Raw genomic sequence first — 24,794 nt, 5'->3', positions numbered from 1 at the left:
AACACTCAGGATGAGCCTCACAAACGTAATATTAAACCAAAGAAGCCCGACACAAAGGCGTACAAGCTGCATGATTCCATCTGTATGAAGTTGGAGAACAGGAAAACAAATCTACGGTGATGGAGGTGAGAACCATGGCTACCTGGAGGGCAGTGATGGGAACAGGGTACAAGGGAGTCTCCTGGACTCTGTGTCTTAACAGGGCCTATAAAGGGCCTATGTCTTAAAGGGTTCTACACCTTAGCCTAGATGATGATAACCTGGGTACGTATATAAATATTTTTCAGGCCAGATATTTAAGATTTGTGTACTTTACCTATATGCAAATCATACCACAATAAAAACAGATATTTGGGAGAAAGGTCACCAGCCCATCACGTTATCCATGGAGCCAGCAACCAGGGCGCTGGGTGGGCAGAGGAACTCATCTGGGAGGCAGCAGGCAGAAGGGAAAGCACAAGGCCTTGGGAGCTAAAGACCTGTTATCAAACCCCAGCTTGATGGCTAAACTAGCTATGTGAGCTTGAGAAAGTTACCACCCCAGCCTCAGTCCCCTCATCTGCAGACAGGGTTGCTCATACCCACTTAATGCCCACAGGATGGCTGGGGCCCATACTGTTAGAGAGGAAACAGCTGACTGAACAAACAGGGGACCTGCTCTGTAACTACAAGGAGGCAACAGACCAGACTCCACCTTCTACTGGGACGTCTCCTCCAGCCCCTCCCAGGCCTCTCCAGGCAGCCTCTCTCACTCCCACTCGCTCCAGCTGGACGAGCTATTTAATAAAGGCTTTGCACCGCATGTGGCTCAGATGGACAGACCCACCAAGCAGGGGTGAGGGCAGGAAGGAGGGGTCCTCTGTGGTCAGGGAGATGCCCTTTAAGGGGACCAGGTGCCCTTTAAATGACCATGATATTGAGACCAGGGGGGCATCTTTTCGTGAAAGATGCCAGGAGCTCTGAGGAAAGCTGGCTCAGGGGAGGATGGGAACAGGGCGTCTCTCCAGAGTCAGGGCCCAGTGCAGTGGTCAAGGAGGTCCACACCAGGCCTACCGGCAGCAGCAGCAAAGTCCTATCCACTGCCCTTGTGCACTGGCCATTCCACCTCGTCTCCTCTGAAAGGCTGCTCTTCCTGGGACCATGGGCAAGCGCACTGGACACTATCTGCTTTTACAGCTGATGGCACACAGACACATGTCACTGAGTCCTGGCACAGCAGCAGGAGCCAGCCACTCTGGTCATGCTGCTGTGTCCCGTCACGGGGCTACTCTGCTGTAACCTATACATCACCCTGAAAGGCTGGCCAAGGCTCAGCTTCACAGAGTCGAAATAAAGATCTGCTGCACAGCTGTCCTCCACAGAGCCCCACCTGTGGTCCTCAAGGCCTGAGGAGATCTGTCTTGGTCAATGGGCTGATAATTTCTCCCCAAGTGCTCGAGCTCCTTCTCTGCTCCCACCTCTGCTCCTTCTGTGTCCTCCCTCTGTCCCCGCCTGTGCCCCTTCTCTGTGCCCTGCACTCAGCTCAAGTGAGGACTGCGGAGCATCACCCTGAGATCGTGGTGGAGCCCCGGCGGTGAGGCAGCGCCCTTCCTCTCTGCATGAAGCAAGCCTGCTCAGCATGTCCCCATCCCTTTGACTTTATCCTCTCTCCTCCTCCTCTCCCTCAGGCAGCAGGCCGCTCTGCCCACCTTTCCCCGCTGTCTCTCATGGAAGCCAATCTGCCCTGCCATGAGGCCTCACTGCTGCTGCTGTGGTCATTAGTCCCTGACACAGGGAGGATGGTGGATGCGGCAGGCCCTCCCAGCTCCGAGCTTCCAGGGCTAAATTTGAGCACTGAGGCTTCTAGAACAGCCTTGCAGGGAAGCAAGAGGAAAAGGAATTTTGTAGACCACTGCTTAAAAACAAATGTTTACAATCTCTTCCAGTGTTAAATGTTCCCAGGGAGGAACCACCTCGTGAAAACATGAAACACTAGGAACGATCCCCCTGTTTCATAAACAAGCAGAAAGGTTTTCTGGGGTTGGGTTTTGGCATGACGAGAGGCAGCCTAGCACAGGGGTTAGGAACATGAGCTGTGGCACTGACAGATGGGAGCTGGAATCCTAGTGCCCACGGGCTTGCGACCACGCAAAGTGTCACTTAACTCTCCTTGCCACAGGGTGGCTGCAAAGATGAAGAGATAGTGGAGAGCACCTCTCTGGGTCCTCAGCCCCAGGAAAGCGCTCAGGCACTGGTAGCTGTGAGCATACAAGGCCTGACCGTTCCCACAGAGACTCGGCCCCTGGAGGGCCTCCACTGGGCCTTTGCTGACTCTGCCCTCTCAACCTCCATCTCCCCAACGTTTCTCTTTCATATGAGAAAACGTAACTGCCCCGTTGAAGGGCTGCAGCAATAGCAATACCAGGTTTGATGTTACTCTAGCAGAAAGCCTTGGAGGTTATTTCAATACCCACACACGTTAAGTCTTCAACAATATTGTTGTACTTTAATATTTCAGTGAGCTTCATCCCCAGACCCTGGTGTTGGGGGGACAATTAAGGCTTCAATAAACTAAGAAGAACTTATCAGAAAAAGGCTCACAAGGTGACTCACCGTGGTTGCCTCCAGCAAAACAGCTTCACCTCCCCACGGCCACTACATACTTAGAAAAATATTTGTGAGGAGGAGATCAAATCCCTGGAGAAACACTGGCTTTCATAATAGCAGTTTTCTTGGCAAAAATTTTTTACATGAGTGACTTTCAACAAGTTACATATAAAATTAATCAACATGCTATATCAGGCAGTTATGAAAAATTGATCAATCAAAAAACTGGTTGGCAAGGAGGGAAATACAGAATGGAATTTCAAATTCTCATGGAATCCAGACTTTCTGGGAGCACTGAGGCTGGTTGAACCCCTGAAACTATTGCCCTGACATAATATTTAAACCTTCAACCAAAAACATCCCATTAAGTCTTCTTAAAACCAAATAATAATTTAGCTTCTCTAGGAAACCCTGGTGGCATAGTCGTTAAGGGCTATGGCTACTAACCAAAGGGTCTGCAGTTCGAACCCACCAGGCGCTCCTTGGAAACTCTATGGGGCAGTTGTACTCTGTCCTATAGCGTCGCTATGAGTCGGAATCGACTCGATGGCACTGGGTTTGGTTTTGGTTTTTGTTTAGTACAGAATGTCTGCCTTGAGTGTTATGCTTGTTTAATATCTATCTATATGGGATCAAACTGACAACAACTTGGCAAGATTAGATAAACACTTAGGGGTCAGAGAGTTTGTGTTAATGGAGGAGGAACCGCTTAGAAAAGGAGGGAGAGAATGGTTGCACAATTCAAAGAATGTAACAGCTATCACTGAATTGTACATGTAAAAGTTGTTGAATTTAGTGGGTTGGGCGGGGATGGGAGAAGAAAGGTGACAACACAATGACAGGACACAAAACAACTCTGAAGTCATAGTAATGTGTATGCACGGTGGTGAGGGGGAAGTAGGATGCTGTTCTATCTGTGGGGTCCCTGGGTGATAGAAAGAGTTAATACATTTGCTGCTAACTGAAGGGTTGGAGGCTGGAGTCCACCCAGAGGTGCCTCAGAAGAAAGGCCTGGTAACCTACTTTTGAAAAAAATCATTGGAAACCTTATGGAGCACAGTTCTACTGTGGTGCAGAAAGGGTCGCCATGAGTCGGAGTCGACGCCACAACGCCTGGCGTATTCCACCTCCAGATTCCGTCTCCTCCCCCAACACACACACCACACCACTGGGAAGCAAGGAAACCATTTCCAGGGATTGGGAGGCAGATTCAACAGGTAATTTTATTTTCAAAGAATACACTAGAAAAAAAGTGAGCCTCCTTATGTTCTACACCTGGGCAGGTCTGTGCAGTCACTTACATACAAATAGCAGCTATATTAACGTATATTTAATGAAGGCTGTTCTTCAAACTCTGTATGTGAACAGCCAACTTCACATTGAGAATGTCCACTCATTCATTCATTCCAAAGATATCTGTTGAGTACCTCCTAGGTTCTCAGCTCTCTGTGGGCCCTCGGCTACACCCAGGGCTGCTGCTCCTCCTATGTGGCTGGACCCCCTCTAACAGGAAGTCACCAGGCCAACAGAGGAGGGGTACGGAAGACGCTGCAAGGCAACCAGGAGGAGGACAAGGACAGTCAGAGTGGGGATTCAGGCCTCACTGAGCCTCCTTCTCCTTCCTCGCCCCCTGGGAATGGGGTACTGTCGGTTTCACTCCACCTCTGGACTACACGTAAGAGTTCGGTGTGTATGTGTTTAGTAAGCTCTATATGGATCCCTAGGTGGTATGGCTTCATTTATTCTAACAAGTCCTTTATACTCCTTTTATAAGGTTCTGGGTTAAAAAAAATTCTCCAAAGTGTCACCCAGAGGACATCCTAGATGGAAATTAAGGTTTTGGTATCTGAAATAGGAAGGCCAGACACCGGGACTTGAACGTGAATGGATTCTGAATGAGTCTGAATGAGTCAAGGGAGATGCCCAGAGACATACACAAACACCCCACTCACATATGTACACAGGAATAGAATATATAAGGAAATTGCTTGTTCACTATTTATTCTCCAAAAATGGAGTCACGCTTCATATACTTCTGTGTATCTTAACTCCTCTCACTCAGATACTTCCTGGAAATCTTTCTGAGTCAACTGGTTTAGCCCTAACTCCCTCTTTGTAGTAGTTGTACATCTCATAAGATGGATTTACCATCACTTAGTCAACCCCGCCCCTCCTGATGAGGCTCACTCATTATCTAGGTGTTTTGGTTTTTTTCTTTCTGGTCAATACAAACACGGCTGCAATAAAGATGCTTATGCAGATATCCCTAAGTATGGGCAGATTTATTTTTATGGACGAAATTCCCAGAAGTAATACTGAGCAGCATGTGTAATCTTTAATTTCAATGGATGTTACCAGATTTCCTTCCAAAGGGCGAGACACTTCCCATTTCTGTCAGCAATACATGAAAGTACTCCCCAGTCACTGGCCGAAATAGGGGTTATCATTCTCTTAAATGTTCTGCCAGGTGATGACTATAAAGTGATATAGCATCACTTGAATTTGCATCTGTGAAAGCTAATAAACTTGAACATAGTTGATGTGCATCTTGGAAATTTGAATTCCAAGCCTGTGAACTGCCTATTCATAGCCTTTGTCCATTGTTCCTGGGTTTCCTAACTTCACACTCCTAAGACGATCATAATTTTATTTTAAGATTTTTAATTTACATTTAAATCTTTACTCCCTTTGTAATCTATTTTTCATGATGGGAGGGGATTCTCGGGAAGAGGTTAGGCCACAGAGTCCCTGAACCCCAGAGGAAAATGGTGACATGGACTTGGTGTGAGCATGGCCAGGTCTCTCCAGCCACACACAGCTTGTAAAAAGAAAATTATAAACCCTCAGGGGCAGTTGGAAAACATAGTTTGAAACACTGGAAGTACATGTGGTTTGGGGTGGGAAAACTTGCTATCTTGAAAGTTCGAATGCTTTCTGTATTAATATATAAATATAATGCAACTCCAATGAAAATCTCAGCAGTTTTTTTTAATGGAATACAATAATCTTAAGGTTTATAAAAGATAATATCTAAGAAGTATCTATGAAAAACATATTTTAAGCCACTGTAATAAAATTATTGGAGTCCCTGGGTGGTAAAAACCAAAAACCAAACCCGCTGCTGTCAAGTTGATTCCGATTCATAGCGACCCTATAGAACAGACTAGAACTGCCCCATAGAGTTTTCAAGGAGCACCTGGCGGATTCGAACTGCTGAACTCTTGGTTAGTAGCTGCAGCACTTAACCACTACGTCACCAGGGTTTCCCCTGGGTGCTACCAATGGTTAATGTTCTTGGCTGCTAACCAAAAGGTTGGAGGTTCGAGTTCACCCAGAAGCTGCTCAAAACAAAGTGCCTGGCGATCTACTTCCAAAAAATCAGCCATTGAACATCCTATGGAGCATGGATCTACTCTGACACACTTGGGGTCACCATGAGTCAGAATCAAGTCCACAGCAACGGGTTTTAATCAAATTATTATGGTATTGGCACGGGAACAGGTCAGTAGAACAGAATAAAAAATCTAGAATATTTGACAGAGATGATCGGAAAAACGTAGCCTACTTAATAAATGTTGTTGGTACCACTGGTTATCCACCTGGAAGAAACAAAGTTGAATGTCCACTTAACATCATAAAACAGACTTTAGAGTCACTTGTCTGGTAAAGGAAAAGTTTCTTACAGCACCGCCCCTTTCCTCTTCCTTATCTCTCTTTTGTGCCACCATCAGCTAAAACCTGGAGGGCCTGGACAATCCCTTCTTCCTAAAGGTCAAGAAGGAATTTCAGGATATTTTGAGTAAATGATTAAAGCTTCACACCAACTGGAAGTTTCTGGAAACAGGGAATGCATTCGTGTCCAGAGAAGTGACAGGTCTGTGCTGCCTCTCCCACCGGCCTGAGGACAGAGAGCAGCTATCTGGAGCTGAGCCGCCCGGTGGGCGTGGAGGAAGCACAGACGCGAAGGTCAATGTGATTAGAGGCCTGGATCTGATGTCTTGCCAACTTCTGGAAAGTGATGGAATGGGCCACGCAAGTGACAAGGAGCTACCTCTGGCACTGGACAATTTCCTTGTTCCTTCTACAATAAAGAGTCAAAAGCCATTCAAGTCTGTAGACCAGTCTATAGGCAAAGTAATGTATTTTAATGACGATGAGAAAATTATCCTGTTTTTTTTCCAAGTCATAACTAGTTATCATGCAGGGTTCTCTAATCTTCTTTTCAAAAAGTCTAGCTAAATACCTAGTTAACCATCTTCTTTCCTGCTTACCCATCATTCAAAAAGAAACTCAGTGTTTTAATGGTGACTCACCACCACAGGCCAATTTAGGATCAAAATGTAATAACGTTTGAAGCAATTTAGGAAACAATATACCTTGAACGTATTTGAGGGTGAAATTTACACAAAAGAAAATAAATATTTAATTAACCTTTAGAGTTCTGAAACTGTCAACTGCTATAACTAAAATTATTTCCAGTTCCAGCTGCCAGTGAATCAACTCTAACTCATGGCGACCCCATGTGTGTCACAGTAGAACTGTGCTCCATAGGGTTTTCAACGGCTGGTTTTTCAGAAGTAGATCACTAGGCCTTTCTTCTGAGGTGCCTCTAGGTGGACTTGAACCTCCAACCTTTTGGTCAACAGCTGAGCACTTAACAATCTGCAGCACCCAGGGGCTCCTCTATAAAAGTATAAAACCACCTGTTGCCATCGAGTTGATTCTGACTCATAGTGACCTCTCAGGACAGAGTAGAACTGCCCCATAGGGTTTCCAAGGAGCCCCTGGTAGATTCAAACTGCCAACCTTTTGGTTAGCACACGAGCTCTTAACCACTGTGCCACCATGGTTCCAATAATACCTCCAAAATTATAAATCCTAAAATACAAATTTGAAGATTTTTAATTTCAGAAAAGGGAAACTAAAAATCCAAGCAGTGAAATAATTTGCTGCTTTTCCTTGCACACAAATCTGTTTTCTCCAATTCTCTAACCATCCACCTCTTCCCCCTGAATGACCCCAGGAAAGTAACTAGTTCCTTATACAGATTACAGGCAGGATATGAAACTGAGTTTTTTTTTTTCCTAATGACTGCTTACCTTAACTATGCTGATAGGCTTCCGAGATAAGTGAAAACTTGCGTACAGCAAAAACGTCAAAAAAAAAGTAAAGGCTCTGTACCTGAAACAAAACAGTGATAGAGCATGACATAAGATACATTGAGAATGCATTTCAACTGTATCGTTCAATCGTATTATGCTATTTATAATTTATTCAGTCAATCTCAATCCTATTTATATCGCTATAATAGTACATTAAAAAATTTACCACTTTTGCTTTGTCCAAACTGAAGAATTCATTAAAAAAAAAAAGAAAAAGAAAGCGATAATCAAAGAGAAATTTGACATCAGAGCCTGTACACACACATTTACAAGGCAGACAAAATGGAATGATTATTCAGTTTACAACAAAATTACCCACAAGCTTCTTGGGCAGCCTGCTATCCTGGGCATTTCAGATCATATTTATTTTTAACTTTTTTATTTCTGTGCAACTTTTCAGAAGCACACAGGCAAGGCAGAAATAGAAATATTTGACTGACCTCAATGAGAAAAACTTGGTGATGCTGACAAACTATGAATAAGGTCAGTGACATAAAAAACTCTGGCACCGAGCCATCTTGCTCCCCTGGTTTATGAGAAGAAGAGTTTAAGAGTAAGCACTGAAATATGAAAAGCTAAAGAAAAGACTTCAGGACGAAGGTAAATGTTAACTCAGGTCAAAATTAAAAAGCATTTCTCTGGAGGATACAAAGCGTAGGGGAAAAGGTATCTGGCAAGAGGTGACAGAAAAAGAGCTCCAGCCAAGGAGGCCGGTCCTTCTCTGTCCTGAGGCAGTGCCCTGAGTCCTGAAGATCAACCAGCTTGTCTGGTTTCTCAAATTGTGTGAAGCTTGAATCAGTAGTTCTCTGAGGCAGGAAGCACTATATACAGAAGAAAGGAAAGGCAAGGCCTCTCCCTAGGGAGGACCCGTTTCTGGGCACAGCCCGGTGCATTCTAACTCCTACCCACAAGTGATGCTGGGCTCACTTCCTCAAATCTCAAGTCTCAATCTTAAACCTTGATTTACTGCTGGGTGGAAGCTTTACGTGAATAACACACAGAACCACAGGGGTGCCTGCTTCTCTGGCCACAGGAAATGGTAGGGGTCAGGCAAACTTTTCCAGATCTTTTTTTTTAGTAAAGGCCATTAAAAAAAAAAAAAAAACCCATTGCCATCAAGCTGATTCTGACTCTTAATGAACCCATAGGACAGAGTAGAACTGCCCCATAGGGGTTTCCAAAGAGTGCCTGGTGGATTTGAACTACTCAGGTGGAAAAACAGGATCAGCGAAACCCTGAGATGCAAACCTACAACCTTGGAACAACTGTGACTTAAACAAAGGAACAAAAACCAATTTGCTAGGTACTCAGTAAGTCCTTCTAAATGAATAAAGGAATGCCCTGATACTCCCTGCTTCATCAAAAAAAAGTCATGGCCTTTTCTAGGATTCTTTGCTCCCCAAACCCATGCCAATAACCCAGTAGGGAAAAAGTCAGACAAGAAAAATGAGTGTGTAATTTGTCCAAAAGCCCAAAGAACAAAGGCTATGCAGATAAGATGACTCTGTTACATAAGGCTGGGCTCTGTCCTTGTGTTCCAGAAAACCATCCATTTGGGGAGAAATGAAAGTCTCTTGATCCTTTGGTTTACCTCTCTGTTATACTACCCACTACTCCTACAAGCATAGTCCCTGGAGGCCAAATAATTAACGCTCTCATCTGCATCCACAGAGGGCACCTCAGAAGAAAGGTCTCGCGATCTGCTTCAGGAAAAGTCAGCCATCGAAAATCCTACGGAATTACTGAACATTTTGACCAAACAGTCTATCGAAGAATCTTGGAGCATTGGGGCTGAGTGAACCCTCGAAACTATTCCCCTGAGATAATATTTAAACCTTAAACCCCTGAACTCTTCTTAAAAGCAAACAATAAAAAAAAAATAGTTTAGCTTAATTAGTAAAGAATGTCCAATCAGTAAAGAATTAATGTCTTCATTAGTAAAGAATTGTGCTCTCTTAAGAACTATATGGGATCGAACTGACAAGAGCAACTCGAAAGATCAGGTAGGAAACGTAGGGGGCAGTGAGTTTATGTCCTGTAGGGTTGCTATGAGTCAGAATCAACTCCACGGCAATGGTTTTTTTTTTTTTTTTTTTTGAGTTTATGTTAATGAGGGAGGAACAACTTGGAAAAAGAGGGTGAGAATAGTTGCATAACTGGAAGAATATAATCAAAGTCACAGAAGTGTAATAGTAGAAATCGTTGGATTGGTGTACGTTCTGCTGTGTTTGCTCTCAACAACAAGAAAAAATAAGTTAAAAACCCAATGGAGCACAGGAAACCCTGGTGGCGCAGTGGTTAAGAGTTATGGCTGCTAACCAAAAGGCTGGCAGTTCAAATCCAACAGGCACTCCTTGGAAACCCTATGGGGCAGTTCTACTCTGCCCTATAGGGTCGCTATGAGTCGGAATTGACTCAACAGCAATGGGTTTGGTTTGGGTTTTGGTATGGAGCACAGTTCCACTCTAACACACACAGGGTTGCCATGACTCAGAATCAACTCCAGGGCAACAGGAGGCCCCTCTACGCCTCAGGTCGCTAGTATAGAAGGATCCCAGGTGACGGAGCTTCACAAGCCCCCAATCGCAGCCCACAGCTGGACTCACCGATCACTTAAGTTCCCAGTTGCTATAAGTTATTAGCAAATGTAGCCCACTGATGACTCTGACCTGCCCATTCAGGTACACGGTTCCCTTTTTCCCATCTCCACCAGAAAAGCAAAGTTACCAGACGAGTTACCTCAGGAACCTCCCAAAGCAGCATTTGAGGGAAGACTTTGGACCATCTCTCATGAGCCCTTGGGGATACCAGGAGCCACCAGCTTTACAGCTGTATCAGCAACCTCAAGGATCTGAGTTTCATGAACACTTAGCTAAGAAGGTGTCTGAGAGGGTAGCTCTACGTAAGTGGGTACTTAGGTGCTGCTCTCCACTCTCACCCAGGTGGCCCAGGAATAAAGATCTCTCTCTGTTACCAGATAAGGTCTAAAGAGTCCTAGGGCCCTGGGACTGCATTCCTAGATCGGCAAGTCTGTTAGGTTATCAGTCCTGGCCGTCATTTCCCAGCTGCTCCTCTCCTTCTCCATCCAGCTGGTGGCTTTGCAAGCACTGCTCGGTGGCCCCAGCCTGGTAGGGCTTTGGGCTCTTCTCGTGGCTGGCCCTCGCTGGGGGTGGCCGAGCTGCTGCCCACACCCAGGGTGCCAGGTGAACACTGAGGACCAGAGAGAGTGGCCTGTGCGTCCGGAATGCTCAGTGCCACTCTGTGTGGAGGTGAAGATGACTTGGCCCATCTGGGAAGAGAAACCGCCCGCAGGTTCACAGGGTTCTCTGAGAGAAGCTGTCCCACAGAATCAGGTAAAGGGCCCACTGACACAGCAATCTGGAATTTTCCTAGAGTCAGAAGACAGATCTCCAAATGAGGAAAACCTTTTAGCTGGAATCAGGACAATTCTCCTTCCTCTGTTTCCAAATTCTTCCTTCTTCCCTAACTTCCCACATCTTATTTAAACAGAGTTTGAGGAGTGGGGAGGAGTGAGTAACCTGAGGTTGGGTGTCCCCCTTGAACAACGTCTTCCCCCCAGGCCCGTTTAAACCAGAGCAGCAGCTCTGGGCCTGGTGCTGTCTTGGTAGCCACCTCAATAGCCTGTCTGGACAGCGAGCAGACCTTCGTTTCTGTAGGAGCGCCCTGGGCTCTGGGGTCACATCTAACATTCTAAACAACCCTCCTGAAGTCCTTTTCCCATTTTGTAATTCCATCCTCATTTTGCTCTTTCTTCTTTTATTATTTACAAAGCCAGGGTTTTGGATTTATCCATCCACTACTTTTATTGTTGTCTGGTATTGCATTTAGGTTTATAAACATAATAGCAAATGCAGTTAAAAATATATTCTCTGATCCTCTCATTCATCACTGTCCCACTTACTTTTGGTATTTCTGTCAAACGGTAGCATTCCTTGCAGCCACTGACATGACAAGAACAGTGGGTTAACCTTAAGTTTCCAGCAAAAAAAGCACGGCTCAGCAATGACCACGCAGAACAGAAATGTCCCAGACCATCACAGGTGTTCTCAGACTCAAAGGCAACCTGCTCCAAGCTCAGAGACTCAAGGCAGAAATCTGTCGCCTTGCTTGAGTGGTTATTTACCTCAGTCATACGCAAATGAGGGGGAAAAAAAAAACACACTTTCGATGAGAGTTACTGAGCAACATTATTTGGTGTAGAAATTGGTCCAAAGTGACATCCACAATTTAAAAAAGAGAAATGAAACCCAGATGCGAAGCCACGTCCTTTTCAGAGTGTCCTATCAGGAGACTCCTACGTCAGTGACGTCACCGCTGCCCACTTGACTAAGACACTGCCCACCACACTGTTCCCCACGAAGCTACTGTTTTCCCAAATAATTAATAAAGAATTTGTGGGAATGTGAGGTCATGTAGATGCCCTGTCCGTCAAACGTTCACCAGCAGTTTTTGGGTCCGTTGATGATGTTTGCCAGAACTAACTACTGCTCTAATGGCCACAGAATGGTGATGTTCTGACTCCAACTGTCCTTCTCCATTTATTAGCTGACATTCTCCTATGATGAAGAGCTTGCCATTCTCCCATTTATCCACTGATTTACAGCAGTATGGACTCACTAGATTCTTACGGTATTCGATGGGCTATAATCCACTGCTATTAACGTTTGTTTAAAATCTCAAGTTATCCCAGACCTGGCCAGTGATGGTCCCTTCACTGCTAAGCACTTCCTTATCTTCTGGCACAGGATGCTCCAGGCTCATCTTTTACTTTCTCTGCCCCACTCCCGGCACCAACCATGTCCCCAAGGATCCCTGGCTCCGTGTGGTGGGAAGGGCATGTAGGAACCAAATTCTGGTGCTAGGTGTGCCACTGGGCATTGCTGTTCCCAGGTCCTCTCAGTTTGCTGACTAGGACCTTGTACGCACACATGTACACACACACGTCCATAAATGTCTATTCCTGTTTCTATACCCACCTACCTATCTATTTATATACGAAAATGCAAGACTTTACCCTGGTACCTTTAATTCTAACCCACCACCACATGATGCATGCTAGACCCCCTCCCTTCCCTACCTGACTCCCTTCATCGGCAGTGATATTCCTGCCAAAAATGCATAATCTGAATGCAATCATGAAGAAATATAGGACATATCTAAAACAAGAGACATTTTATAAAATAAATGGCCTGCTCCCTTCAAAAATGTCCAGGTCATGAAAGACAAAAGAAAGCTGAGGAACTGTTCCAGATTAAAGGAACTAAACCCACGGGACAACTGAATCTAACATGTGATTCTGGACGAGATCCTGGACGGGGAAGAAAAGTCTATGGAGGACATTACTGAACATTTGATAATTTTGAATATATGTGTGGATTAGATAACAGTATTGGATCAGTGCGAAATTTCCTGATCTTGATGATGGTGCTGTGGTTTTGTAAGAGAATGCCTTGCTCTTTGGAAATACACACTGACGTATTTAGATATTAAAAGGCATGATGTCTGCAACTTACTCTCAACAGTTCAGAAAAAGTGGTGGGGGGGGGGTGGGTGAAGTAAGAAGCAAATGATAAAACAGATGAGGCAAAATGTTAACAGGCCTGCATTCTACGGGCATTGTTTGTAACATTCTTACAACTTTCTTCTGTGAGTTTCAAACTATATCAAAATAAAGTTACAAAAGTAAAGAAGCTAATGATAAAAATGCTCTAAATAAAACGTTAACTATCCAACCATGTCTTTGTGGCTAGATCAGCAGTAGACAGGAACTAAAAGTCAGCAAGGACACCCTCTGGTTAAAGGCAGTTGCTTTCAAGTCAAACCCCAGAGACCTGGAGGCTCTTGAATCAAGCTCTAACAACCAGCAGGAGCCCAAGAAGCAGCAAAGTGTGTGGAGGCCATGAGTGGGTTGGTGGCAGGAGATGGACCGGGGAGGGAAACCTCCGAGACAGCGTGGGTAGGAGGCCAGAGTGCCAGCTCCAGACTCTGCCCCGCCGTATGCTTCCTTCACAGACTGAGAGATCAACGAATCCACCCCAAGAAGGTCTTCCAGAGCGTTTAAGGAGAGGTGCTCTCTGAACAGAACCTGGTGTTGTGGCCTGCATATAACTCTGTTTGGATTTTATTTCCTCCCTGAAAGCACTGAAAGCCAGGCCACTCATTTGAGCTCAGAGTTAACACACACACTTTACCTACAGCCATTTTATAAAACTGCTGGTTGAGAGTTACTATGCTCCTGAGGAGACCACGATTATTACAAAAAGCACTAAACCACACAAGAGTCCAGACACCACCTGTCACCTCCAGTGCCAAAGACCGATGGACAACTCAATGCTCCCAACCCCTGCTTCTACACCACCAAGCAATTCAACAGTTACCAGGGAAGCAAGTCAACACCGTGTGTTTTACGGTGACATCAGGAAGCGAAAGCTGGCCTGCATGGCGCACCCACATCTGTACACAGCCCCACACCAAAGATACTCAACACCAGGACTTACCATTGGTCCCTTGAGAACGAGATGAGGAAGCGAATGCCAATAGGGAGCCGAGCCATTGACGTCACTGCTGACCACAGAGCTTCAGGCAGAAAGAGGGTGCTTCACATATGGGTGATTAATCTTTGCCCCAAGTTACCTCTCTATTGCTCCTAGAGCATGCACAGGCTGGGGACATGCACAGACAGTGTCCTGGGGTCGCGTGTCCCCTCTTCTTCCAGCAATGGCTCAGTACTCTGCAAGGAGAAAGTGAGATGTCACTTGCAGAAGTCGCTACAAGTATGGCTGTGACCCGGTCTGGGTTAGAGCAGTATGAAAGAGAGCTCTTACCATGGGCACTACCAGGTAGAGGCAGTGTCTGCCCTCACGGCAGTTTGTTCAAAGGAAACTGAAATTAATTTCACTTGCTATTCTGATTAACTATTAAAGGGACCACAGAGGTCATCTGCATCTGGACGGTACCTAGAGATCAACACATTTGCTCTGAAGCAGAACACACTACAGAGGTAGAATTAATATTCATGTGAAACCAAGTATGTGCCCGGCGGTTATGCCACGTGCTCAATTATACAGCATGCCAGGGCAACTGGACCAGGCCACTTTTGAACCACAGAGAGGAGCACAGGCCTGTTCAAGATGGCAAGTTGTCAAGCCAATCACTTCATCGTGGCTTTGCAGTTTGAATCTAAACCTATGTGATGTGGTTGGAGCTAACTCCATCTATGTACCACTTCCTTTTTTAACTCCTGTAGGTCACCATAAAGATCAGGGAAATCACAAAGTGAAGGCTGAAGGCAGAGTTAAGAACAGGTAGGGAGGATGAGAGCCATAGGGTCCCCAGCTCCCCAGGCCTGGCTTCCCCTTCTGCCTTTGGTGACAAGAACTCTGTGGAGCAAAACTTTACATAATACACAGTAACTTGTACATGTCATAACATGGATTTTCTACCTCCATGTTCATAGTCACAGGTCTTATATATATATATATATATGTATGTATTTTTTTTAACAAAGCTATCATTGAGTAAAAACCAATCTGGATTTAAAGAAACTGGAATTTATTTAGTGTCTTTGCACAACTTGCTTTTGGATAAGTAATAGCAAACACCTTCCATTCAGATTTATTGTTCTTATTAGCTGCCGACGAGTCGATTCTGACTCATAGCAACCCTACGTATAAGAGAATGAAACGTTGCTCAGTGTTGGTGAAGCCACTGTGTCTTCCAAAACAGAACTGGTCTTGGCACATTCACTCGTACCCTCCCTTCAGAGTGAGCTTTCAAAACATGTACCTTCTTTAATGATTTTCCTTTGTATGGCTTTTTTAGAAAAAAGTTCAAAACCCTTGACAAGCTTTCATCCCAGAGCCACACCAGCTGCCTCATCTCCTCCAGGCATCTCATAACGGAGGGCTGAGTGCTGGAGGCCTACTCCTTCCTGCCAGGAGAGCCAACTGCCTGTGTCCCATGGGGCCCTCAGCACCTACCACATCTTAACAGATGCTATCCGTTCACCTCAGGGCCTCCCAAATGACCTCAGGCACTTAAACTCAGGCATGTTACTTAACGTTTCTGCTTTTCTCCCCTTCCCTGGCTAAAAAATGGGGACATAAGCACCTATATTTCAGGGCTGTTATAAAGATGAAATAAGATAACACATGGAAAGCACTTGGCACGGGGCTTGGTGTGTAGTAAATGCTCAATATAGATCAGCTGGCACTGTCCTTGTTGTAAATTCAGGATGGCAAGGTCTGAGACGGCAGGGGGCTGCCCTATTCCCAATGCCTGGCTCAGAACCTAACCCAGAGCAACTGCTCAAGAAACTCGTGTTGACTGAATGGCCACGAATGCTGCATGACTGCTTGTGCTTGAATCTCTAGATGTAAAAAATTTTTTACTCAAATTTTGTTCAAAATGAACGGGCTCCTTGATTGGACCTGGATCTATGCTGAGAAAAAAATTCTGCAATGATGTCTTCTAAGTAAAGGATTTGGTTTAAACTTTACAAGGCCTGAAAATGGACGTTCAGAATCAAAGGTCTTCCTCCGTCCAAATACCGCTTCCCTACTCACGCCTAAAAACCAAACCAGCTGCCATCAGTTCAGTTCCAACTCATAGTGACCCCACGTGTGTCAGAGTAGAACTGGCCTATAGGGTTTCTAATGGCTGATTGCTCAGAAGTAGATCTCTAGGCTTTTCTTCCAAGGCGCACCTAGGCGAGTTTGAACCACCAACCTTTTGATTAGTAGTGGAGCACTTAAGTTTGCGCCACCAAGGGACTCCTTTCTATGCACAGGTTGTTCTTACTCAAGTCTAGAAAGGTTCAATTACCACCTACTAAGCCCATCAATCAATAAACCTCAATTCAATTGTTAAAACCTGTAACAGCAACAAAAAAGGCCCCAAGGCACTAAGAAACCAGGAGGAGAAAAGTAGAAACTCCTTGGTTTCCTTTTAAAACAATGAAAGTAATTGCTATAAATTCTCAAAGCAGGTGAAATTAAGATGCATAAAGAGAGTGACTTCACATCTGAGAAATTAACAGCCACGCAATGAGGCCCCTTCCCACTGAAAACCACTCATTTAGAGCTGGTGGAGACCTTGAGATCCTTAACGACAATGATGTAGCTGACCTCATCTTAGCCCTTCAACCATGCAGAAGAAAAGGCACCGTCCACATTTCGCAGATGAGGAGAAATGAGGCCAGTGGCTTGGCCGGGTTGGCTGGATGTGATGGGGGCAAATTCCAGTTCTGTTTCCTGAAGTCCATGCCTCCCACCAGCCTTGCTTCCACTGGCCCAAATGGGCCTAGATATACTTACCACATGTTACGGACTGAACTGTGTCCCCTAAAATGTGTGCCAACTTGGCTAAGCCATGATTCCCAGTATTGTGTGACTGTGCACCATTTTGTCATCTGATCTGATTTTTCTATGTGTTATAAATCCTACCTCTGTGTTGTTAATGAGGCAGGATTAGAGGCGGTTATATTAATGAGGCAGGACTCAATCTACAATATTAGGTTGTATCTTCAGTCAGTCTCTTTTGAGATATAAAAGGGCAACGAGCAGAGAGATAAGGGGACCTCATACCACCAAGAAAGCAATGCCGGGAGCAGAGCGTGTCCTTTGGACCTGAGGTTCCTGTGCTGAGAAGCAACTAGACCAGAGAAGACTGATGACAAGGACCTGCCCCCAGAGCCAACAGAGAGAAAGCCTTCCCCTGGAGCTGGAGCCCTGAATTCGGGACCCCTAGCCTCCTAGATTGCAGGAGAATAAACTTCTCTTTGTTAAAGCCATTCACCTGTGGTATTTCTGTCGTACCAGCACTAGATGACCACGACACCACGGAGAGGGCAGCAGAACAGGAGCAAGTCACTTGGCTATGGCACACAGCCAGGTACACAAAAAGAAAATATTCTTTTATTAAGTCGCCTTTTATAGGCACCCCTTGAACTTACAAACTCGCTAAGGGAAAACTGTCAGGGTTTCATTCTACTGTCCAAGGTGTCAAGAAACACCCCATTAGAGCATTTTCATGAAACCCTGGGAAACACAAGTTGTACGCCCATCTTCTGAAAGAGCCCAAACTGGTCAACCCTAGAAGCCTGGGTGGCACAAGCAGTTTGCGTTTGACTACTAACCTAAAGGCTGGCTGTTCAAACCCACGCAGTGGCTTCGAGCAACAAAGGCCTGGGGATCTGCTTCCATAAAGATGACAGCCAAGAAAACCCCAGGGAGCACAGCTCTTCTCTTTAACACACGAGGTCACCATGAGTCAGTGGCCACCTGGTCGGCAGCTAACAGCCAACAGTGAAAGGGACTAACTTGAGAAGATATACATCCCCAAGCCCCACCCTCAGGCACACCCACGTGGTGATCTCTGTGCCTAGAACATTTCAGAGCACTCCGTGGAGACTCAGGTAATGAGGTCAAAAACAAACAACAGCAAGAGTGAGATCTAAGAGGTGTTTTCCAGGGTCTGAGCTGCCGCCATAAATAATCAAATCGGCCCCATGTGCATTTTAAATAATTTACTCAAAGATAAAAAATGTTTAATGTGTGTCTCATTTTAAAGGTAAAGGTGGGTGAAAAATGCATCCCCCCCCGAAACGTTTTCATAATTTTTTTTCACCAAGAGATAAAGACAACTTCCATTCCAGAGTAAACACTTTCTATGGTTTTGTGCTTTTAAAGGCTATTAAAGATTAACGCAAGCAGCCTTTCCTTTCCCTTGGCTTAAGTACAAGAAACCCCACTGCCCTCGAGTCGATTCGACTCATAGCGACCCTATAGGACAGAGAAGAACTGCCCCATAGAGTTTCCAAGGAGTGCCTGGCAGATTTGAACTGCAGACCTAAGTACAAGTAGGCATCTGAATTCTATTCGGGCCACTATCCCTCCCCTCACCCAGAACACCGAAGATGGTCTGCACAGAAGGACCTCCAGCTCCACAAACACACGAATCCACACAGACGGTCTAAGAACCCCGGGTTTTTAACTTGATCTGAAAAGGGATTAATGAAGGGGGTCCTAATTCAGTGACCAACTCAAACAGCTGCACCCAATTTCAGTTCCAGAGTAGGCGGCACCTTCCTGGCAGTCAGATGTGGGAGAGTTAGAGACAGCAGGCTTTGGAATTTCTCTTCAGAAATGCAAACCTGGGGAGTTGGTGAGGGGCTTTCTCAGCATCCTCCGTTCAAACGCAAATCCTCAGACCCCTAAGCTCCTTCGGCTGCCGGTACTGTAGCAGCGGTGAGGGTTCGAGGATACCGTGTGGGATGAGGGGGCAAAAGAGCCAGACGCTAGTGGCCAGCAGTGAAAGGACTCGCCTGCGTTCTAAGACCCATAAGCCCGGAGGTGGCTGTCATTCCCGGCTGGCCGGAGGGTCACGGGCGCAGGAACCAGCTGCTCAACAACCAACTACCCAGAGGCCCGGGTGCTGGCGCTGGAGCCCGTGGGGAGGTTTTGTGTTGGCTCCTCCCCGGGCGTCTGGTCCCGGCAGGGGGCGAGTTCAGCGGGCACCGCCACGTCCCAATCGTGCGGGCGACAATGCGCGGGGTGGCTTTTCGCGGGGTCCCCAGACCCCCGCTGTCACTGCGGCCGGGGCGGGGGCTCACTCCTCCGGGACAGTGAGGCTCGCCCCGGTCCGGGGCTCCAGTGCGGCCGCCGGTCTCCCTGACTTTACTTCCCTGGAGCCCCCGCGGCGCAGGGTTCGAGAACGCCCGGCATTGTCACCTAGGGCTACTCTTCCAGATCCTTATTTCAGGCATTTCCCTCAAGGAAAGGAGCGCTGGAGACCTTACTGCCCCCCCTCCCAAAAGAGGCAGAGGGAGGGGACAGCCCGGAGAGAACAGGGACTCCGCCTCCTGGCTCCCAGCGGGGGCGGTGCCCCTGTCCCCCCGGGTCCCCGCTCGTCGCCGAGGTGTCAGGTGCGGTGGGCGGCGGCGCCCGAGTCCCAGCGGCGGGCAGGTGCTGGGAAGGGTCCTGCACGCCCTCCCAGTCCCCGCGTCTCACCTGCGCCGCCGAGGCCCCGTGTCCCCGCGTTCCGGCACGGCCCCGCGGGCGCTTCCTGCTCGCGACTTCCTGGAGCCGCCGCTCCGCCGCCGCCCTTTCACTTTTCTCGGGGCCGCGGGGCTCCGGGCCGGGCACGGTGACGACTGGCCGGCGGGCCCTCCCCGCCCCCACCGGCCCCAGGCGAGCGCCCGGCCGCCCGGCCCCCCGCGCCCCGCCCACCGCGGTGCCCGCGCCCCGCGCTCCGCCCACCGGGGGTCCCCGCGCCCCGCACCTGCCCGCCGGCGGCCCGAGCTCCCGCGCGCTCACTGCTTGCTCCCGGCCGCACACGGAGCCTCCAGGGCCGGCAGCGCGTCGCCCCTTTGTCTTAAAGGCAGGTCGTCCCCAACGGCGGCAAGACTGGCGCTCCCCAGGGAAGGGCCGGCGCCGCCGTGCGCGGCGCCGAGGGGCTCGTCCTCGCCTCCTGGGTTTGCATTCGCATTGTGTCCCGCCAAGGGTCAGGATGGCGAAGCCCGAGCCTTGGATTAAATAGTGGACGCGGGTGCGGGAACGCGTCTGGGCTGAGCCATTTTGACCGCACCAGGTATGCCTGTGACGCTCATCTCTTTTGGAAAAGCCCCGGTTGGCTCCATCACCTGCTTCAGGTGCACCCTCGCTGTCACCGGGCAGTTTTCACTTCACCCCACGAACAATTGTTCTCCGAATCGCACTCACTTCGTGCAGACCCAGAGAGGGGCCTGATTATTTCCCGAGGGGTGCCGTAGACCGCCCACTGTGGACAAGGTGCCAAGTCAGCTGCTCCCCGATCACCTCCTCCCTGGAAGAGAGAAGTGCCGCAGAAAACACGTTTTGCAAAAGAAATTCTGGGAAGAATCCTGCTCAGTTACAGTGCTTAAGGCTAAAACCAATCAAGGGCCTGTATGTAAACACCCACAGTGGGGAGTGTGGGAGACCTCCTAGGGACTCCCCGAGAACTCCTCTCCTGACCCTCCTAGCCCTCTTCAGACCCTTCTGGAGACGGCCTGCTCCCCTGCCCCTCGCCAGACTCCCAGTTTCCGCCAGGGCTCTGTTCTGTTTCCTGGAAGCCCAGATGTGGGCGTGTTTGTTTGCTGAATTGGGGAGCATCAACTGCACCACTTCTTTAAGCTTTTGAGAAATGTTCTCCACAGAAAGGAAACCTGCCCACCCCACTGTGGCCCCACTGCTCAGCCACAGGAAGCCTGCCTGGGCCCCCTTCATCTGCAAATGAGGCAGCCTTCTGCAGCAGCGGCAAGCCTCTCCTCTCCAGGCCAGTTCCTCCTCACCTCCTTCCTTTCCTAACCCTCCATTCCACGTGAACGCTGGTGAAGCAGCGGGTCTGTCTCACGGTCATCACTCCTTTTCCAGGCACGCTGCCGAAGTCTGTTCGGGGCTTTCCTCTCTCACCTCTCCCCATGGCCTCCTCAAGCTCTCCCTCAGGCAACCCACTCTCTTAGCTGCCTCAAACTGCCCTTCTTAAAACAAAATTCGATCCTACCATTCCTGACCTAAAAGCCTTCAAGATACACCATCACCTAGAGAAATGTGAGCAAATTTCTCAGCAGCTAGAAAACAAGGCCTGAAACCACGGTTCCTGCTGAATTTCTCTTAATGCCCACAGCTTCGGGACAGCTTAATAGTGTCCCAGAACATGTACTTTTATCCTGGGTATTTCTGCCTGGGCCCTCCTAACCCCAGCTCTTCCTAGTGAGACCAAACCCTGAGACCTACTTCAAATTTGACCCCCTCAGAGGCACCTTTCCCTTGGGCAATCTAGCATATTTCCGGGGCATTGTATCAACCTCTGTATACAAATGTATGATAATGAATTCTTTGTACTTATTTCTAAATCTACCTCCTGGCCCCTAGAAGGGAGTTGGGGGGACTCTTGGTGTCCTGGCTGATCAGAAATCACTCATCCACTTTTGCTAGTTGCATGAATGGATACATTGTGATACAGTAGAGTGTATCCCAGCATTTTCACAATTTCTCACACAAAAAAATGATCATGTTTGTATAGTACATTGGAATAAATCAGAGGGGCTTTGGGACAGTCCATATAATGCTTGGAAACCCTGGTGCAGCAGTGGTTAAGTGCAAAGGCTGCTCACCAATGGTCGGCATTGGAATCCACCAGGCGCTCCTTGGAAACTCTATGGGGCAGTTCTACTCTGTCATACAGGGTTGCTAGGAGTTGGAATCAACTCAACGGCAATGGGGTGGGTTGGGGTGGGGATACAATGCTTGCTGAAAATATTAATCTTTTCTATTGTATGATTAAGGAGTCCCTGGGTGGTACAAATGATTAAGGCATTCACCTGCTTACCAAAAGGCTGGAGGTTTGAGTCTACCCAGAGGTACATCTGAAGAAAGGCCTGGCAATTGACTTCTGAAAAATCAGCCATTGAAAACACATGGAGCACAGTTCTACCCTGACACATGTGGGGATGCCAAGAGTCAGCGTCAACCTGACGGCAACTGATTTATACGATAAAGCCTGTGCAAGCCGGAACCTGTGTAAGGTGGAAACCTGTTGGTGAAGGAAAACTCAAAATACTTTCCACTAATAGAGAGCTACAGCAAAGTGGTAAGATGTACCCTACTACAGGTGAAAAACTTCTGAGACCCAGGAAAGCAAGGCAGTCCTGACCAGTCCTGTATCTCACAGGTTTCACTATTATATGATGATAAAAGAATTTTTTCATGTGTCAAAGGAGACAGCAAATAAAGTATTTCACATTTTTAAATGAAAGCCTGTGATTGCTTCAATGAACATAATGGTGCAAACGTTGAAGTGCTCAACTACTAGCTGAAAACTGGCTATTCAAACCTATACCCAGAGGCGCCTCAGAAGACAGGCCGGGTGATCTGCTTCCATAAGGTCACTGTCTTTAAAACCCTATAGATCAGATCTACTCCGCACACATGGGGTCGCCATGAGTCAGAACTGACTCGAGGGCTACTAACAACAACAATACTTGAAGTGGCTCTATACAATTTCTCATCAAAACTTTAAAATGATGAACTCTTGAAATTCTTGATGTTACCATCGTTGAGACAGTTTCTTTGTACAAGTACAGGATAACTTTAAAGCCATTTTTTACAATCACCCAAATTTCATAACAGTTGACATTACATTGAAACAATCGAACAACTCTTCCTGTTCTCTAATGGATATATAATGTTGACATTTCACGTGAAAATCCAGCAGAGTTCCAATCTGATCCAACTTTTCATGTCCAGTATATTTCAGAATAATGAGATGTGTCCCCAGCCAGCGGTGGCACGTTCAGGCTGCCTGCAGGCACAGCTGGATGTCCAGGGTCCGATGAGACTTGCCCAGGGTGGCCAGGCTCAGGACTCTCAGCCGAGCAGGCCTGCTGAGGCCGGCTTCTCTACCCATAATCTGAAACGTCCATGCTTGGCTTGAATTTGTTTTGATTTCATTTCAGTAAAAGAAGAGGAACAAAAATAAAGCTGAGAGGCACGATGAGTCTATTCAGGTGACATTTACTGACTGCCTGCTAGAGGTCACCGAATCCCTGGGTGATGCAAACAGTTAAGCGCTTGGCTACTAACTGAAAGGTTGATGGTTTGAACTTACCCGGAGGAGCCATGGAAGGAAGCCCTGGCAATCTGCTTCCCAAAGGTCACACCTTGAAAACCCATGGACGACAGTTCTTTCTTCTCTGCACCCATGAGGTCACCAGGATTTGAAATCAACTCAATGGCAACTGGTTTGGGCTTTTTTTTTTTTTTTGGTTTACTTAGGGGCCAGCCCTGTGCCAGGCCCTGAGGTCCCAAAGACAAAAAGAGGCCCTGGCCTTTGAAGAGTTCACAGTGCAAGAGATGTGTGGCTGCAAGAAACCGTCCACGCAAAGAGGGAAGTGATACGAGCCTGAGGAAGGGGCTGCTGCACCGGGAGGGGAAAGCCTGAAGACGCTGCAGTCGCTGACTGGAGAAGCTGAAGTGCAGGGAAAGAACACAGCTCCTGCTGAACACAACTACTGCCCCTGGTGGTGTGACGGTTGGCGGTTTAAACCACCCAGCAGATCTGCGGGAGAAAGACCTGGTGATCTGCTCCCATACAGATCACAGCCTAGAAAATCCTATGGGGAAGTTCTACTCTGTCACATGGGGTCACTATGAGTCAGAACCGACACCCCGGCACCTAACAACAACCACCTCTCCTCTTGCCCTTGGATCATCTGCTGAGCCTCCCACTGAGCCCACCCAACAGGAAAGCAGAGGCCAAGGGAGTCCCACAGCACACAGCCCAGGGACACGAAAACAAGGGCAGATGCCATTCCACCCTCAAAGAGCTTCTGACAGGGAACCCGAAATAACAACACTGTGTAATTACAGACAGGGACAGGTTACTCAGTAAGTAAGGTAAGCACGTGCTTAGGGCATCAACAAAACAGGGGCAGCAGATGTCCAAAGCAAAGATCCAGAGATGCCAAGCGGATATGACACAAGGAAACTTGAGCAGCCCAGTGGCCAAAGGGAAATGGCAGGGCACTAAATTAAACTGATACCAGCTCCGCGACATGAGAACATGCAGTAACTCAGCCAGAGAGGGCGGCTCTCAGAGCACAGATCTGAGAAAGGTCTAAGAGGTGAGAGAACGGAGGTGAGAAGAGGAGGGGTCAGGCGAGCTCTGTGTCTGGCTTGGCAGCTGCATGGTGGAGTCTTTTGTGGAAACAGGGAGCATACAGAGAACTCCCCCTCTATCTTTGCCCCTAGCCATTTGCTGTTGTTGAAGAGGCCAGGCCATTTGTCTTGCTGAGCTTCCCACAACCTCATTTTTGCTGACTATATCCCTGCCACCTGGTCAAACATGTTCTTTTGCCCTCTGAATTTCCTCAAATTGGCAATTAGGTCGAGAGGCTTAATTCGACTCAGGTTCAATTTTTTTGGACAAACCTGCTTCGCAGGTACTGAGGCATACATCCCTCATTCTGTGATGGTAGCTGCCCCGGCGTTCATTAATTTCTTAGTC

The 24,794-nt window shown here is 47.4% G+C and overlaps 1 protein-coding gene across 9 annotated transcripts in view; it reads right to left on the bottom strand.

Moving 5' to 3' along the window:
• SLC37A1 (solute carrier family 37 member 1) overlaps positions 1-21,507 on the bottom strand; it is a 71,978-nt gene extending 50,471 nt beyond the window's left edge. The window contains exons 1-4 of one of the 9 annotated variants that reach the window (XM_023559131.2): positions 21,079-21,507; positions 20,489-20,591; positions 14,267-14,499; positions 7,686-7,767 (exon numbers count right to left, since the gene is read on the bottom strand). In XM_023559131.2, the coding sequence (XP_023414899.1) occupies positions 7,686-7,767; positions 14,267-14,322 (138 nt within the window). In that variant the 5' untranslated portion in view covers positions 14,323-14,499; positions 20,489-20,591; positions 21,079-21,507. The other 8 variants (XM_064279503.1, XM_064279504.1, XM_064279505.1 and 5 more) reach the window with 8 other exon arrangements.
• Between the last annotated feature and the right edge of the window lie 3,287 nt (positions 21,508-24,794).

This window comes from Loxodonta africana, chromosome 2, assembly GCF_030014295.1.
Source record: "Loxodonta africana isolate mLoxAfr1 chromosome 2, mLoxAfr1.hap2, whole genome shotgun sequence".
NCBI lineage: Eukaryota > Metazoa > Chordata > Mammalia > Proboscidea > Elephantidae > Loxodonta > Loxodonta africana.
Note: the sequence above shows the minus strand (reverse complement) of the source record. Positions and strands in the feature narration are given on the sequence as shown.